General features: G+C 43.4%; 1 protein-coding gene across 1 annotated transcript in view; it reads right to left on the reverse strand.

Moving 5' to 3' along the window:
* Positions 1-1491: 1491 nt before the first annotated feature.
* mon2 (MON2 homolog, regulator of endosome-to-Golgi trafficking) overlaps positions 1492-17335 on the reverse strand; it is a 100849-nt gene continuing 85005 nt past the window's right edge. The window contains exons 22-29 of the mRNA XM_083762877.1: positions 17152-17188; positions 14990-15118; positions 12020-12210; positions 10326-10386; positions 8983-9106; positions 7313-7520; positions 6962-7044; positions 1492-2192 (exon numbers count right to left, since the gene is read on the reverse strand). Coding sequence (XP_083619003.1) covers positions 2026-2192; positions 6962-7044; positions 7313-7520; positions 8983-9106; positions 10326-10386; positions 12020-12210; positions 14990-15118; positions 17152-17188 — 1000 coding nt within the window. The 3' untranslated portion in view covers positions 1492-2025. The remainder of the gene's footprint in view (positions 2193-6961; positions 7045-7312; positions 7521-8982; positions 9107-10325; positions 10387-12019; positions 12211-14989; positions 15119-17151; positions 17189-17335) is intronic.

The following is a 17335-nucleotide window of genomic DNA, read 5'->3' on the forward strand; positions in this document are numbered from 1 at the left end:
GCACACGCTCAGAGTTACATTCCTGTGAGACAAGGGAACGCCCTTGTGAGGAAAACACCCCCCCTCCCCCCCGAGGACCATCGTATTAAGAACACACGCCTCCAGCCGCTGGAGGCAGGGGGGCTGGCATTAGATGCACAACGTTCATGTGTGTGTGTGTGTGTGTGTGTTTATGTGTGTCCGTGTCGCAGTCGCAGTCACCATGAGATGAGTCACCGTCCGTTGAAAGTGTGTGTGTGTGTGTGTGTCTGTTTTAGGCGATAGGTAAAAAAAATCGAATATGTTCAATGTCCTTTGACCAATTTACCTCCATGTCGATGTTGTGATGGTAATATACATTTTCTTGTTCACTTTCCACATTTCTCATACATTTTCTTGTTCATTTTCCACATTGCACGCACGCACACACGCACGCGCACACACACACACACACGCACACACACACACACACACACACACACACACACACACACACACACACACACACACACACACACACACACACACACACACACACACACACACACACACACACACACACACACAAGCGCGCACACACACACACACACACACACACACACACACACACACACACACACACTCTTAAAGGTCAGACGATTGTTAAAGTATATAAAAAAAAGGCCTTATGTGATTAAAACCAGGAAGAGTCTCGACTCCGATCCATATCACCACGTCGCTGCTGTCGGGCAGAAACCACAGATCTACATGTACATGTTTCTCCATAAATGGATGCCTTAATTAACCCATTCTGGGTGTTGGTGTTTTAAGCATTATGTTAATAGCAGATCTACAAGCTCTGCCGCCCTACGAGCTTGTAGGTCTGTTATTTTTGAAAAATCGTGAAAATGTGTTTTTTGTGCCTTTGAATATATATCCTTTCAGTGCGAACGTTTTTAACCCATTCTGAACGGGAACCCATTTTGGTGTTGACATCATGTTATGCTTTAGCTATTGAAAAATAGCAGACCTACAAGCTCATATCGCGCCACCGAGTGGCGCGCTACGAGCTTGTAGGTCTGCTATTTTTGAAAAATCTAAAAAAACGACTGACATTTTTAGAATCTGATCTCAGGTCAGAATGGGTTCATCAGACCCAGTGTGTGTCCAGTGGAAACCTCGTATGAATCTGATCTCAGGTCAGAATGGGTTAAGTCAAATCTTTGCTTCTGGGAGCAACATATTTTCAGATGGGGCTCGGTGGCCAATTCTGGGGGTCCTTGACATGAAATAGTTTGTGAACGACTGACACAGAAACATGAGGTTTGAACCACTGACACAGAAACATGAGGTTTGAACCACTGACACAGAAACATGAGGTTTTTGAACCACTGACACAGAAACATGAGGTTTTTGAACCACTGACACAGAAACATGAGGTTTTTGAACCACTGACACAGAAACATGAGGTTTTTGAACCACTGACACAGAAACATGAGGTTTGAACCACTGACACAGAAACATGAGGTTTTTCAGAAAACTGTCAGGATTTAGAAAGACATTTAACAATAAAAAAGGGAACATCTTTGGACATATGAGGTTTCCACCCGACAGAGACAATATAATATCTATACAATGCTCACGTTTGCGCGCGCGCGCGTGTGTATGTGTGTGTGTGTGTGTGTGTGTGTGTGTATATGTGTGTGTGTGCGCTTTTGGAGTCAAGACACATTCATCATTTCTTCATCGTGTACAAAAAAAGAAGGAAAAAAGGGTTGTTGTTTGTGGTTTGTTTTTGGTGTGTGTGTGTGTCTGTGTGTGTGTGTCTGTGTGTGTGTGTCTGTGTGTGTGTGTGTGTGTCTGTGCGTGTGTGTGTGTGTGTGTGTGTGTCTGTGTGTCTGTGTGTGCGTTTGTGCGTGTGTTTTGGAGTCAAGACACATTCATAATTTCTTCATCGTGTAAAAAAGAAGAAAAAAAGGGTTGTTTGTGGTGTGTGTGTGTGTGTGTGGTCGGTCAGGATTCTCCATTGTGCACTGTGCAGACAGGGGTGTGTGTGTGTGTGTGTGGTCAGGACTCTCCGTTGTGCACTGTGCACGTGACAGGGGGGTGCATAAAGTCTTTGAAGGGCATCAGCGCCTCCTTGAGGGCGGAGCTGACCTCGGGGGAGGAGCAGGCGATGCACTCCACCAGGGTGGGGTAGAGGGCGATGACCTGCGCCCACGTGTTGCTGTCCACTGTGTCCACCAGCAGGGGGAGACAGAGAGAGAGAGAGAGAGGGTTATTAACACCCCAACCAGCAGGGGGAGACAGAGAGAGAGAGAGAGGGTTATTAACACCCCAACCAGCAGGGGGAGACAGAGAGAGAGAGAGAGAGGGTTATTAACACCCCAACCAGCAGGGGGAGACAGAGAGAGAGAGAGAGGGTTATTAACACCCCAACCAGCAGGGGGAGACAGAGAGAGAGAGAGAGAGGGTTATTAACACCCCAACCAGCAGGGGGAGACAGAGAGAGAGAGAGAGAGAGAGAGAGGGTTATTAACACCCCAACCAGCAGGGGGAGACAGAGAGAGAGAGAGAGAGAGAGAGGGTTATTAACACCCCAACCAGCAGGGGGAGACAGAGAGAGAGAGAGAGAGAGGGTTATTAACACCCCAACCAGCAGGGGGAGACAGAGAGAGAGAGGGTTGTTAACACCCCGAACACCCGGGGGTATTTAGGACCAGTGCTGTAACTAACGTTATGTTACATAACGAAACTACTATTTGCAACTTTGCAACTTGTAACCTAACGCTTTACATTTGCCCATTCCATAATACTAGCCTCTGAGCCCACATGGCTTCACACTAGGGATGCACCGAAAATTCGGCCACCGAAAATATTCGGCCGAAAATGGCTAAAAATGTATTTTCGGCCTATTCGGTTTCGGCTCAAATAAGCCGAAAAATATCACCGAATAGTAGTAGTGGTCCTAAAGTTGTGAATCGAACTAAACTGCGGGAAAAACAAAGATGTACAAGCCCAACGCGCTGTGCATTGCGACGGGTAGATAGCTTGTAGATCTGCTACTTTCAGCGCAGGAAGGGCGCATGCTTATGACGCTCATTAACTATGCATCAGCTCAGCAGCCAGCAGTCACAACACAACACACGTCGCAGCAGTCACGGAATGCTTCAATGCACAGGCAGATCCGACACAACTTTATTGCATACATATGTGCTTTCATCCACGCTTCCATAGCCTTTTAAATCTTATTTCCCATCCACGGGCACAAGCAACGTGATATCAGCAGCTCTTCCACCCGATCTGTGGACGGGTGTTGTTCTGTTGACGAGGGAAGCTATAGCTAGCATGGGAGCTAACGTTAGTTTTAACACCTCACACTCGCTGCTGCGTTTACACGGGCAGACACAAAGACGAATGGGAATATCATTTGGAGCTTTAACAATGAATGATACTGTATCGTTGCGTCTGCCCATGTTTAATGGTCAGGGTTTCACTGTCCAAAACTATAATGCACTTCCCAAAACTCAGAGACATGCCACCACCTATAAATTCAAACCCACCTCTGGAATATTGCTATCTCATTCCACTTTAATTTATTTTATTCCATAGTCTTAGTTTTTCTCTAATAAAGTTGTTTTTTTTTGTTTTCTCATGTTCTCCTTGAAAAGTGTCTAAGTAGCCTACTCAGAGAAGCTTTATATAAATAATATTATCTCTATTATTATTACTACTTGTTTTATTGCCTATGCTTATGTAGAAAAAAAAGCTCACTGCTCAGGTCAAATAGGCCTATTGATATGCGATTAAAATGTGATTAATTGAGATTAATTAATCACAAAGCCATAAATTAATTAGATGTTTTTTTAATGGACCCATAAGTGTTTATTATTTAAGTTAGGTTTTGCCATAATCATGTATTTTGCCATAATCAGGTAGCTTTACAACAAATATGTATTCGGCTATTCGGTATTCGGCCAACTGTTTCCTATATTCGGTATTCGGTTTCGGCCAAGAATTTCCCTTTCGGTGCATCCCTACTTCACACCCTAACATGAACAAAGCACGTCGCAGAAGAGGTCATTGATTGGCTAACGTAGGGCCAGACTTCAGGGTAAGCCAATCAGAGACAGTCTGACACAGTAGGGCGGGTCTTTTCTTATGCCTGTGCTGTGGTAAACACAGACCTACAGTCTATGACACAGACACACAAACCCTTGTATAACGCATACACAGAAAACGCCGGTTGAACGAACACACACACACACCACACCACACGCTACAATGACAAATGCGGATAACAGAGATCGGATGGTTTGTGGGTTGGAAATATCAATTTTAAATGGCCACAGTAGCATGTCACCAAGGGTCAACTTGACACAATGATTGCTAGGTAGCCTATGTTGTTGAGGAAATGCTTCCCCTCTCAACGGTGGAGTCTGTTCCTTGGTCAGCAAAATACCAGTGAAAGCAGGACCAATGTGCAGAAATACATTTTCCAAATACCCTGAACAGTGAATATTCTAAAATGGAAGATGAGCTCAAAGTTGAGGCTACAATAAAGATGCCTGTCAAAATTTCGGAACTTTTTTTTATTTTTTATTGTTCCACTACATTTCATGATGTTAGGAGGGAGTTCTTTTCTCTTACTGTGCGACAGAACAAAAAAACTTCTTTTAATTAAATCGTTTTTTTTATATAACTTGAAAGTAGTTACTTTCATAATTTAATAACTAGTAAAGTAACAAATTACTTTTTTAGATAAGTAACTATAACTATAATTCTTTACTTTTTAAAAGTAACTTGAACAACACTGTTTAGCCTAGGGATGCACCCAAAGGGAAATTCTTGGCCGAAACCGAATACCGAATATAGGAAACAGTTGGCCGAATACCGAATACCGAATAGCCGAATACATATTTGTTGTAAAGCTACCTGATTATGGCAAAAGACATGATTATGGCAAAACCTAACTTAAATAATAAACACTTATCGGTCCATTAAAAAACATCTAATTAATTGGAGGCTTTGCGATTAATTAATCTCAATTAATCACATTTTAATCGCATATCAATAGGCCTATTTGACCTGAGCAGTGAGCTTTTTTTCCTACATAAGCATAGGCAATAAAACAAGTAGTAATAATAATAGTGATAATAATATTATTTATATAAAGCTTCTCTGAGTACTTAGACACTTTTCAAGGAGAACATGAGAAAACAAATAAAAACAACTTTATTAGAGAAAAACTAAGACTATGGAATAAAATAAATTAAAGTGGAATGAGATAGCAATATTCCAGAGGTGGGTTTGAATTTATAGGTGGTGGCATGTCTGAGTTTTGGGAAGTGCATCGTTTTGACAGGTCTGCCTGCTGTCACGTGCTGTGGACAGTGAAACCCTTCATGACCATTAAACATGGGCAGACGCAACGATACAGTATCATTGTGTGAGGTGTTGGGGAACGGATGGAAAGTACTGTTAAAACTAACGTTAGCTCCCATGCTATTGCTAGCTATAGCTTCCCTCGTCAACATAACACCACCCGACCCGTCCACAGATCGGGTGGAAGAGCTGCTGATATCACGTTGCTTGTGCCCGTGGATGGGAAATAAGATTTAAAAGGCTATGGAAGCTTGGATGAAAGCACAGATGTATGCAATAAAGTTGTGTCGGATCTGCCTGTGCATTGAAGCATTCCGTGACTGCTGCTCGTGTGTTGCGTTGTGACTGCTGCCTGCCCTGCTGAGCTGATGCAAGAGCGTCATAAGCATGCGCCCTTCCTGCGCTGAAAGTAGCAGATCTACAAGCTATCTACCCGTCGCAATGCACAGCGCGTTGGGCTTGTACATCTGTGTTTTTCCCGCAGTTTAGTTCGATTCACAACTTTAGGACCACTACTACTATTCGGTGATATTTTTCGGCTTATTTGAGCCGAAACCGAATAGGCCGAAAATACATTTTTAGCCATTTTCGGCCGAATATTTTCGGTGGCCGAATTTTCGGTGCATCCCTAGTTTAGCCCATTCTGAACGGGCACCCATTTTGGTGTCGGCATCATGTTATGCTTTAGCTATTGAAAAATAGCAGATCTACAAGCTCATATCGCGCCACCGAGTGGCGCGATACGAGCTTGTAGGTCTGCTATTTTTGAAAAATCGAAGAGCGACTGACATTTCTAGAATCTGATCTCAGGTCAGAATGGGTTAATCAGACCAGTGTGTGTCCAGCGGAAACCTCGTATGAATCTGATCTCAGGTCAGAATGGGTTAATAGGACCCAGTGTTGTTTTTGTCGACTACATCTAAGACGAAAAATGTTCGTCGACTACCTTTTTTTCACTGACAAAAAAACGATTAAAAACTAAATGAAAACTAAGCTATGATGACTAAAACTAAGACTAAATGTATTGACAATTTCGTCAACAGATAAAAACTAGACTAAAATGTTAGGAAGGGACTATAGTGGACAAGAGATCCAGTATAAGTCATTTTACACTTGGTTGCATGCTGAAAAAATAAGCACAATCAGCACAATTAGTTTTACCACTTGAATCCTACGGTATATCAATATCGGCCAAATAAGCAACTATACTTCAGAAACAAGCGCCCCGAAGAAAAAAAAACGCATGTATATTTACAGGCGACTTTACAGAAAATCATCGCTTACAATAAGAGGACATGGCAACACTTACTTCAAGGGCACTTCAAAGAGATAATTACTGCTCTGATTCGGTTCAATCTGTTTGCATTTCACAGACAGTCTAATGGCCTAATTAACCTTGTTGGGTCCATCATATAAATACATCTCCCCGAGACCAGGAACACAAAAATAATGGTCCCCAGGGTACAGGACCACATCTATGTGAAATTAATAGATGACACATATGCTAATGTAGGTTGCATTTTCCTTCTTGTTTGCCTGTCATCTTCTCTTTCAAAGATCTAAATGTGTTTTTCTTTTCGTTTTCTTTGTTGTGGCAGCGTTATATATAAAAGCTCACCGTTCTCCGGCTGGGTCTTTTTGAGGGAGTCCATCAACGTGCTGATGGCTTTCAGGACGAAGATGATCTCAGTCACCTGTTGCCTGGGAGACAAATATAAAACAGTTTTAGTCATAGTCTGTTGAATAGTTTTAGTCACATTTTAGTCACCTGGAATGTCTTAGTGTTAGTCTAGTTTTTAGTCGACTAGATATAATAAGATTTTAGTCGACTAAATCTACAGTTGATTAAAAATGTATTTTGGCGGACCTTGTTGTCGTCCATATGACTGTGATTTTACACTTAGCAGAAAAAATAGCAGATCTACAAGCTCACAACGCGGCGCCGCCGCCGCTAAGAGGGAGGTCTTACCTGGGCAGGGGGCAGCGTCCGCTGAGCCTCTCGTCGTCCACGTAGCGCCGCAGGACGTCCTGGGAGCGTTTGAGCAGGACGGACAGCGCCATGCGAGAGATGTAGCCCTCCTGGGGGGTGCTCACCTTGTTGCTGAAGGAGAACTGGAGGAGGGTCTCGAAGCACACCTTGGAGAACTCCTCGCGCATCCGCACGTCGATCTCCGCCTCTGTTGGGGCAACGAACGAACGAACACAGCGTTTATTACGCAGTGCTGGAAGATGAATGCTAAACGATTTACAATTACAATTTAGGCATTTAGCAGACGCTCTTAATCCAGTGACTAAAGGCTCATACATAGTCTGGATTGACGGTGGTGAGGTGACCACCGAACTACAACATGACGTCACTGAGCCGCGGTGAAGAGCAAACCACCGCCACCGCCCCCAGCCCTTCTCTCTGTTTTTAACTCACCACCGCTCAACGTTATTTCAGCTCCGGTGGTCAGCTCACCACCGGAGCGGTGGTCACCTCACCACCGAAAATCCAGACTATGAATATGCCTTTATAAGCAAGAACAACACCAGGTGATGGGTTGGATCGGGGGGGGGTCAAATCAACTAATCAAATGATTCCCGAGCGCGGCACGGCTGCAGCTCACCGCTCCAAGAGATGGGTCAAATGTGGAGAACACATTTCACTGTCGTAACGTGTGTGACAAATCGTAGGACTTTGACTTTGACATACTGTACATCCAATACATAGAAATAGTCCAGGTGGAAAGGAACTGGTTGGAATAACGTGTTTCCTTCCACGCGCTACGTCCAACCAGGGAAACTCCCCCCTGTCAGGTGTAAAGGAGCGACTTGGACACTCAGGCATGAAGGAAGCATGAGTTCAAGTCCGTTGCTCTCCCCAGGTTGGTGGAGGGTGTGTAGAGCCCAGGATCACATTAGATGATTGACACAGGGGTGAAAAATGGGTTACAAAAATATAAAAAAAATATAAAAAATATAAAAAATATAAAAAATATAAAAAATATAAAAAATATAAAAAATATATGGGGACTAGGTTGGTGGAGGGTGTGTAGAGCCCAGGATCACATTAGATGATTGACACAGGGGTGAAAATGGGTTACAAAAATCGTGGGATAAAAAATATTAAAAAAAAATAGTCCAGGACAACATGCGTCTAACAGTAGAATATCTGTACAATGAAACTATGACTATACAACTATACTGTAGGGTTTAATATTTCCCCGGATTTGGCTCATTTTAATTCCCGGGAATTAGCGGACCTTTTCCCGGGCTCCCGCGGGAATTCCCGTCAGAAAAGAAACAAAAGAAAAGAAAAAAAAGGGCCAACCAAAATGCATTTATATGTATAGATACTTCATATGTTCAATAGATATGTTTAGATATGTTTTTGGTTTAAAACGTTATATTTGAACGAAATATTAACATATAGCCTACAATAAAATTATTAAATTAAAAATATGAATAATGTTATAGGCCTACTACACTATTATACACGGTAATTTAACGGTCCATGACATGAACAAGTTTAAGAACCACTGCTGTAGTTTGCAAGATCAACTCCGGACAAAAAGACACGCAAGCGGACGAGACAGACCCAGTTCTCGCTGGGCTCGCCTCCGCCCCGTAAGCCCTTCCATCGGGGTGTTTATGTACCTGTGAAGGAGGACGACTGGGAGTGTATGGAGCCCTTGTTGAGCATGGTCATGATCTGACCCACAAAGTCTTTGGGGATGAAGTTGGCGTACGGCAAGATCTCTGTGCTGATCAGCTGCACCACCTGGAAGGAGAGACAGAAGACCCGTCATCAGAAAACTCTACCATGAGTTTACCCATTCTGACCTGAGATCAGATTCTATAAACGTCTTCTACATCCTGACATTTTTCTGATAAAGCTATATGTTTCTATGTCAGTCGTTCTTCGAATTTTCAAAAATAGCAGACCTACAAGCTCGTATCGCGCCACTCGGTGGCGCGATATGAGCTTGTAGATCTGCTATTTTTCAATAGCTAAAGCAACATGATGCTGACACCAAAATGGGTGCCCGGTCAGAATGGGTTAACAGAATAACCCATTTAGGCCTGACGTCGAAATAAAAAATGTCTTCTAAATGATGAAGATTTTCTGAAAAACCTCATGTTTCTGTATCAGTGGTCAAGGACCCCACACCCGCACACTGTCTTCAAATTAGCTTAACTTATATATTAGTAGTATAGTTTAGTCTTTTCTTATGTTTTATTCTTACTAGTCTTATTACGTTTGAAATGTACTAGGTATGTGTATGCTATGTCCGGTATGTCAGTCCTGTTTGCATTGTTTTGATGTTTGATGTCTGAGGACTGCAGATGGAAATTAGCATGTTTTGATAAATCTGGTATATTTACACTGCATTTTTAATGTAATGTTCATCAATATACACTGTCCCGACTAAATAAACTAATCAAGTAAAGTAAATTCTAAAACGGGTAGTCCCAATACTTCATTCTGATTGGCTGGTTACCGTCACGTGACCGGTGTAAATTTCACCGATAACCCACTCCTTCAATCACTTTGTATCAAACTGCAGCCTTGTAGCTGAACTGGGGAAGGGGAGCGCTTGATTGCTTTACAAACACATGCCGTGCGGGCGTCTAAGCACCGCCCGGCTCATATGACTGTGAATGTGTGGCTCCAGGCAGCCCCGTAAATACATCAAGTCACATAGGCTACTTGCGGAGCAAAACAAGGAAGTGTTTTGGCTCTGGGTCGCTCTCTCTGGTGGCACAAAGCGTAGATACTTTTGTGAATTTAATAGTTTTAATATTGCTATATGTTTGTAACCGTTTTAGAAAAGCAATAAGCCACTCGAGGCCCCAGCTTACCGGGTATTTTACACTGACTGGGAGGTAGAAGACCCTCCGCTGCGCGTCGGGTCTGCCTACGCTCCCAGGCAGTTAAAATACCCGGTAACCTGAGACCTCTCGTAGCTTATTGCTTAAGTAAAGTAGACTACGTGTACCTCTACATCGATGGCCTCGTTCTTCTGGAATTCCTGGATGGACAAGTTGTCCGGAGGAGTGCTGCGAAATACAGACAGAACGGAACCCACATTCAACAACAGTCAGTCAGTCACTATTTCACTGCCATAATCAACCATTAGTCTGGTCCTAAAACACCTTAACCCATTCTGACCTGAGATCAGATTCATAACGAGGTTTCCGCTGGACACACACTGGTCTGATGATCCCATTCTGACCTGAGATCAGATTCTAAAAAATGTCAGTCGTTCTTCGATTTTTCAAAAAATAGCAGACCTACAAGCTCGTAGCGCGCCACCGGGTGGCGCGCTACGAGCTTGTAGATCTGCTATTTTTAAATAGCTAAAGCATAATATGATGCTGACACCAAAATGGGTGCCCGGTCAGAATGGGTTAATGGGGAATACCACTCATTTTCAACATTTTACATGTCATTAATATACCTTAGAGCTGTAAATCAATAACACTGTGAATCACATCTTGATCAATCATCAATATGTGATTCACAATGTTTTTTTTTGCTATAGTAAAATGTTGAAAATGAGTGCTATTCCACCTTTAAGCTTTGCATAATAGAAACACCCCAGTTAGATAGAGATCTACAACCTCACAATTAACTTCATTGCAACACGTTATGATGAGCAGATCTACCAGATCTTGTGGACCTGCTGCTTTCGTGTGAAGCTATAGTAGTATATGATCGAGTAGAGCAGGTGCGTCCAAACGTTTTTCAAAGGGGTCATATTAGAAAATATTAAAAAAACAAAGAGCCAACTACATCTCCTCGACTGACATAACGTGCCTTCGGACTCTTCTTTTAAAATTACCAAAAGCTCAACATAGGAACACCGGTGAGGCCGCTTTCTGGGTCTATTATGGCCCCAAGTTGTGGAACACCCTACCACTGCACCTTAAAAGGAACACCCTACCACTGCACCTTAAAAGGGCGACCTCCCTTGATGTTTTTAAGAGCAAGCTGAAAACTTATTTTTTCAACTTGGCATTTGTTTAGATTTATCTTGTCTTCATATTCTATGTTCTGGTACAAATTTCCTTACCATTTTTTATTGTTTTGTTTTGTGTTGATATTTGTATTTGCTAATTTGTATATATTGTGTCTTGTATTGACCTGCTTTTTTTTCGGCATTCCGCTGTTTGTTATGTTTCATGTGAAGCACTTTGGGTTGCATTTTATGCATGAAAATGTGCTATATAAATAAAGTTTATTATTATTATTATTATAACAAAGTCACATACGTACATACAGTGTACAAAATGTGACTACAATTTACAATTTAGGCATTTAGCAGACGCTCTTAATCCAGAGCAAGAACAAAAGCATGGGAATACATCACAAAAAAGCATTTATCATAAAACATGCGTAAACTAAGAACGTAACAGTGGAATATCTATATTATGAGACTATACATATAAACTATATATATATATACTACTATGCTATACATATGTACTATGGCGTGCTATGACTATATACAATGCAATTATAGTGCTGTCTACATAACATGCTATAAGTCTGTATCAGATGCTATCTAAGTCTACAGAAATGCTATCTAAGGGGGTAGGGTAAGTGCTATGGGCCATGATGGAGTCTGAAAATGTGACTATACTCAGAACCAAAGTCCAATCAATGGAGAGAGAGAGAGATCAAACAGACCTTTTGGTGAAGAGGAAGTCTTGGAAGGCGTGGGCCAGCTCGGGCCACATGGTGTCAAACTTCCCGGAGGCGGCGTGCTGGCGCGCCACCAGCAGCCCGATGGACAGCACCCTGAGCAGGGACGACACGGCCAGCTTCCAGGTGCTCTCCGACGGGCAGGCGTACTTCAGACCCAGGGGGATCCGGAGCGTCTGAGGGAGAGGGGAGAGAGTTACTGTTACACGTCACCATCACAGAGGGCACTTTTGGACAAATGTGTCCCAGTCCAGTGATTTGAACCACAAGTCGCCAACTCTGTTATGTCACTACAGTATAGAACGAAATACATTCTTTCTTTTTTTTTTTGTGGTTTTCGTTTTTAGCCACATTAAGGAATGTTAAAGAATGTTTTTATTCCATCAGAAAGTCGTTTTAGTGTCATTAAGTCGTTGTAATTACGTTGCAAAAATGTCTCTATAATGAAAGACTATTTTCCGTATTTTGGGGGTGTGAACATTCCTGCACGTATTTACATAGAGTCGTTTCGATTGGCCGTATTCTAGGGAAACTTTGAAGAGGGAATTATCTAATTTGGCATTTCTGGTTCAACAAGTTTCAAATGGTCATATCTTCTTCATTTTTCCACCAATTTCAATGAGCAATAGATCATATGAAAGGTTACAGTGTGCAGTTTCATAATATGTAAAAACTGAAAAATGACCATGTCCCCCTTGTATATCAAACCACTGGCCCCGGTCACAAATATTGCGAAAATAGCAGATCTACAAGCTCACTTGAGAGCTTGTAGATCTGCTATTTCCGGGGCGCAACCCAGCCCTCTTTAGCTAGTGGAGATAATATAGCCTTTCCACAGGAGTATCTTTTTATATTTTTCCAAAAAGAATACAAACAGCCAATAGCATATTACAAAGTTATCCCCCTCACTGGGGAAAATTCCGGGAGGAAAAACGGGCACGCACCGGGGTGAGTCTTCTTGTTACCTGCAGGTGTAACGAAATGGATTCCTAAACAAATTTGTTTAACGCAAAATACTGTGTTCAAGTTCAGGAGACTTAGGGGGGGGAAACAAAGCAATTCTCCTGAATGCTGCCTTCCTTCCCGGCATGGCATGGAGAGGAAAGGAGTGGCATTTGCATTTCTTTCACCGTAGTAAATAAATGCTGCATTCGTGTTCTGGAAAGGGCATGAGTTGTTTTACAGACGGGTAAAAGGGGCAGGGGCTGAAGCCCCCTTTGGTGTCTATGTGTGCATGTCCCTGGTTGGGGGCAAATGCACTCCCCACGACACAATGTACCATTCCGTGCCCATCGGGTAGCAACTCAGACGGGGCTGAAGCGTTATTCATAGTCTGGATATTCATAGTCTGGATTTCCGGTGGTGAGGTGACCACCGAACTACAACATGACGTCACTGAGGTGACCACCGAACTACAACATGACGTCACTGAGGTGACCACCGAACTACAACATGACGTCACTGAGGTGACCACCGAACTACAACATGACGTCACTGAGGTGACCACCGAACTACAACATGATGTCACTGAGGTGACCACCGAACTACAACATGACGTCACTGAGGTGACCACTGAACTACAACATGATGTCACTGAGGTGACCACCGAACTACAACATGACGTCACTGAGGTGACCACCGAACTACAACATGATGTCACTGAGGTGACCACCGAACTACAACATGATGTCACTGAGGTGACCACTGAACTACAACATGACGTCACTGAGGTGACCACTGAACTACAACATGATGTCACTGAGGTGACCACCGAACTACAACATGACGTCACTGAGGTGACCACCGAACTACAACATGATGTCACTGAGGTGACCACCGAACTACAACATGATGTCACTGAGGTGACCACTGAACTACAACATGACGTCACTGAGGTGACCACCGAACTACAACATGACGTCACTGAGGTGACCACTGAACTACAACATGATGTCACTGAGGTGACCACCGAACTACAACATGACGTCACTGAGGTGACCACCGAACTACAACATGATGTCACTGAGGTGACCACCGAACTACAACATGATGTCACTGAGGTGACCACTGAACTACAACATGACGTCACTGAGGTGACCACCGAACTACAACATGACGTCACTGAGGTGACCACCGAACTACAACATGACGTCACTGAGGTGACCACCGAACTACAACATGACGTCACTGAGGTGACCACCGAACTACAACATGACGTCACTGAGGTGACCACCGAACTACAACATGACGTCACTGAGGTGACCACCGAACTACAACATGACGTCACTGAGGTGACCACCGAACTACAACATGAACAAGAAAAACGGACATATCTTCCCGGCACCCCGAGCTTCTACTTTAACCGTTTGGCTGCCACCTGCTGGACGCAAATCCAACTTCTGACTGCCACGGTCTGTGGGGGGGTGATTTAGAGGTTGCGCACGCAGCACAGAAACGGATGTTGTGGGCGTCCATCTTGTGCTAAATAAATAGCGTCAATGCTAGCGAGCTAAAATATAGCCATCCTTGCTCTAGAAAGCACCAATGTTTCCATCTACACCACGGGATAATCAGCAAAGACCTCCGAACATCGCGCTAATTGACTAAACCATGGAGAGATCTGTAGATTAGGAGTTATTCAGATTTTAGTCTGCCTGTATAATGGGAGGTGCGCAATCCGGTCTAGGATCGCTAAAGAAGGAAAGGCCGAGCCAAAATAATACTGAAAAAATAGTTCTCAGCGTCGCGGATTGATATCCATAATAAAGCTAATCTGACGGAGCATTCCGACACGAGCGGAAGGTAATTACAGCATTCCGCCAAAAGTAGGGATTGTGTTAAAAGAAATCCCGGTGCTGATTGTGTTGGGGAGGATTTCAGTGATTTTAGTGTTGTTTCCTAGTACTGTATGTATACGGATGCCAGTCCGTGCCATTGGGTTTGGGTCGGACCCACCTTGATGATGTTCTGCAGGACCTTCTGGTTGATGACAGCTTTGTGGCAGGAGGTCTTATGGTAGAGGTCCACCACCACCTCCAGGGAGCGCTCGGCGAACGGGACGTAGTTTAAGGCAACCCACTCTGCCTGGTGGGTGAGAGAGAGAGAGAGAGAGAGAGAGGTTCAACAACATGGGAGTCAGTCCATACACAGCCTGCTACGTTTGGTGATACGACCACATTCAGAGCAGTATTAACCCACTAAGCCCTCTATACCAGTGGTTCCCAAAGTGGGGTCCGGGGACCCCCAGGGGTCCTTGAAGGAGTTCCAGGGGGTCCCCATGAGCTAAATGATAGTTTGGAACCAAATGGACCCTTATGGGTCTGTAACTCTGAGTGTACAAATGGAACCAACGGGTCCGTTTGTTGTACACTCTCAGAGTTACAGTACATTAACATTGGTTTTACAATATAAATTGGAGTGGGGGTCCGCGGGGCTAATTTGGGGGTCCTTGACATGAAAGGGTTTGGGAACCACTGCTCTATGATTAGTAAACCAGACTTTTTAACCTCTACAAATGTCTTTGCAGAAAATCACCGATCTACAAGCTCATAGCGCACCGCGTTGCGATGGGTTGTGAGCTTGTAGATCGGATATTTTCTGGGGCGAATGTTTCCCCCCCGCCCCCCAGATTAGGATGCTACGTAGCATTCAAGTGGATATAAAGGCACACTCTGTATAATTATTCACATGCACAAACAGCAGCACAAATGAATTCATTCCAATGCCAAAGTGAGATGATCTCTTTTTTTTATGTTTTTAAAGGTGAACTTCCAACAAAATGTGCCTTTAATTACAAAGAGCAAAACAAAGTGTGCATTATAATGTGAACGCCACCGAAACGAAACACGAAAACACAGAAGACGACAGAATAACGTTTGGATCTCACAGATTTAGGACACCGCCGTGATAAACAACAACACCAGTTAGTGGTGGGAGGAGGGGGGGGGGGGGGGGGGGGGCTTTGGAGCAGTGTTGTTTTGGGCAGCACATCTTTTGTTTTAGTCACAGTCTCTTAACCCATTCTGACCTGAGATCAGATTCATACGAGGTTTTCCACTGGACACACACTGGTCTGACGAACCCATTCTGACCTGAGATCAGATTCTAAAAAATGTCAGTCGTTCTTTGATTTTTCAAAAATAGCAGACCTACAAGCTCGTATCGCGCCACTCGGTGGCGCGATATGAGCTTGTAGATCTGCTATTTTTCAATAGCTAAAGCATAACATGATGCTGACACCAAAATGCGTGCCCGTTCAGAATGGGTTAAATAGCTTTCAATTAGTTTCAGTCACATTTTAGTCGGCCGGAATGTTTTGGTGTTAAGTCTAAAGTTTTAGTCGACTAAATATCCTAAAGATTTTAGTCGACTAAATCTACAGTTGATTTAGTCGACTAAAATGTCGTTTGGCGGGCGTTGAAGCCGTCGTAATGACTGATTTTACACGTGCTGAAAATAGCCGATCTACAAGCTCACAACGCGTCGCAAGTTGTGTGAGCTTGTAGATCGGCTATTTTCAGCATGCAGTGTAAGTGTAAAATGTAGTTTTTATTTGTTGATGAAATTGTCTTATATTTAGTCATAGTTTTAGTCATCATGGCTTAGTTAGTTTTTGACAGTGAAAAAAGGTAGTCGACGAAAAATGTTCGTCATAGTATTAGTCGACAAAAACAACACTGCTTGGGAGGGTGACAGTGAGTGAGCGATGTACAGTAGATGAGACATATTTAACCCATTCTGACCTGAGATCAGATTCATACGAGGTTTCCACTGGACACACACTGGTTTGATGAACCCATTCTGACCTGAGATCAGATTCTAAAAAATGTCAGTCGTTCTTCGATTTTTCAAAAAATAGCAGACCTACAAGCTCGTATCGCGCCACTCGGTGGCGCGATATGAGCTTGTAGATCTGCTATTTTTAAATAGCTAAAGCATGACATGATGCCAACACCAAAATGGGTGCCCGGTCAGAATGGGTTAAGACGCTACAGTACATGCTTTTTGCTTATTTCAAGTGTCTCTGTCTGGAGAGACAAGAGCGTCGTCTGCTCAATCAATAATGCCTATAGATTGAAAAATTGTACATGCGGTAAAAACAAAATGCCTCATCTAACAAAACACAAACAATGGAGGTATGGTATGTCACCACCACTACAGAGTGGGGGGTGTGGAGGAGGGTGGTTTAGGGAGGGGAGGGTGGGGGGGGGGGCTTGGTAGCAGAGGGTAGAACTCACCGGTGCAAACAGTTGAATCTATAACGGTACATCCAGTGAGTTGTCACACCGTAACAAGAAAACA

Source organism: Protomyctophum parallelum (assembly GCF_964188405.1).
Source record: "Protomyctophum parallelum genome assembly, chromosome: 4".
Taxonomy (NCBI): Eukaryota; Metazoa; Chordata; class Actinopteri; order Myctophiformes; family Myctophidae; genus Protomyctophum; species Protomyctophum parallelum.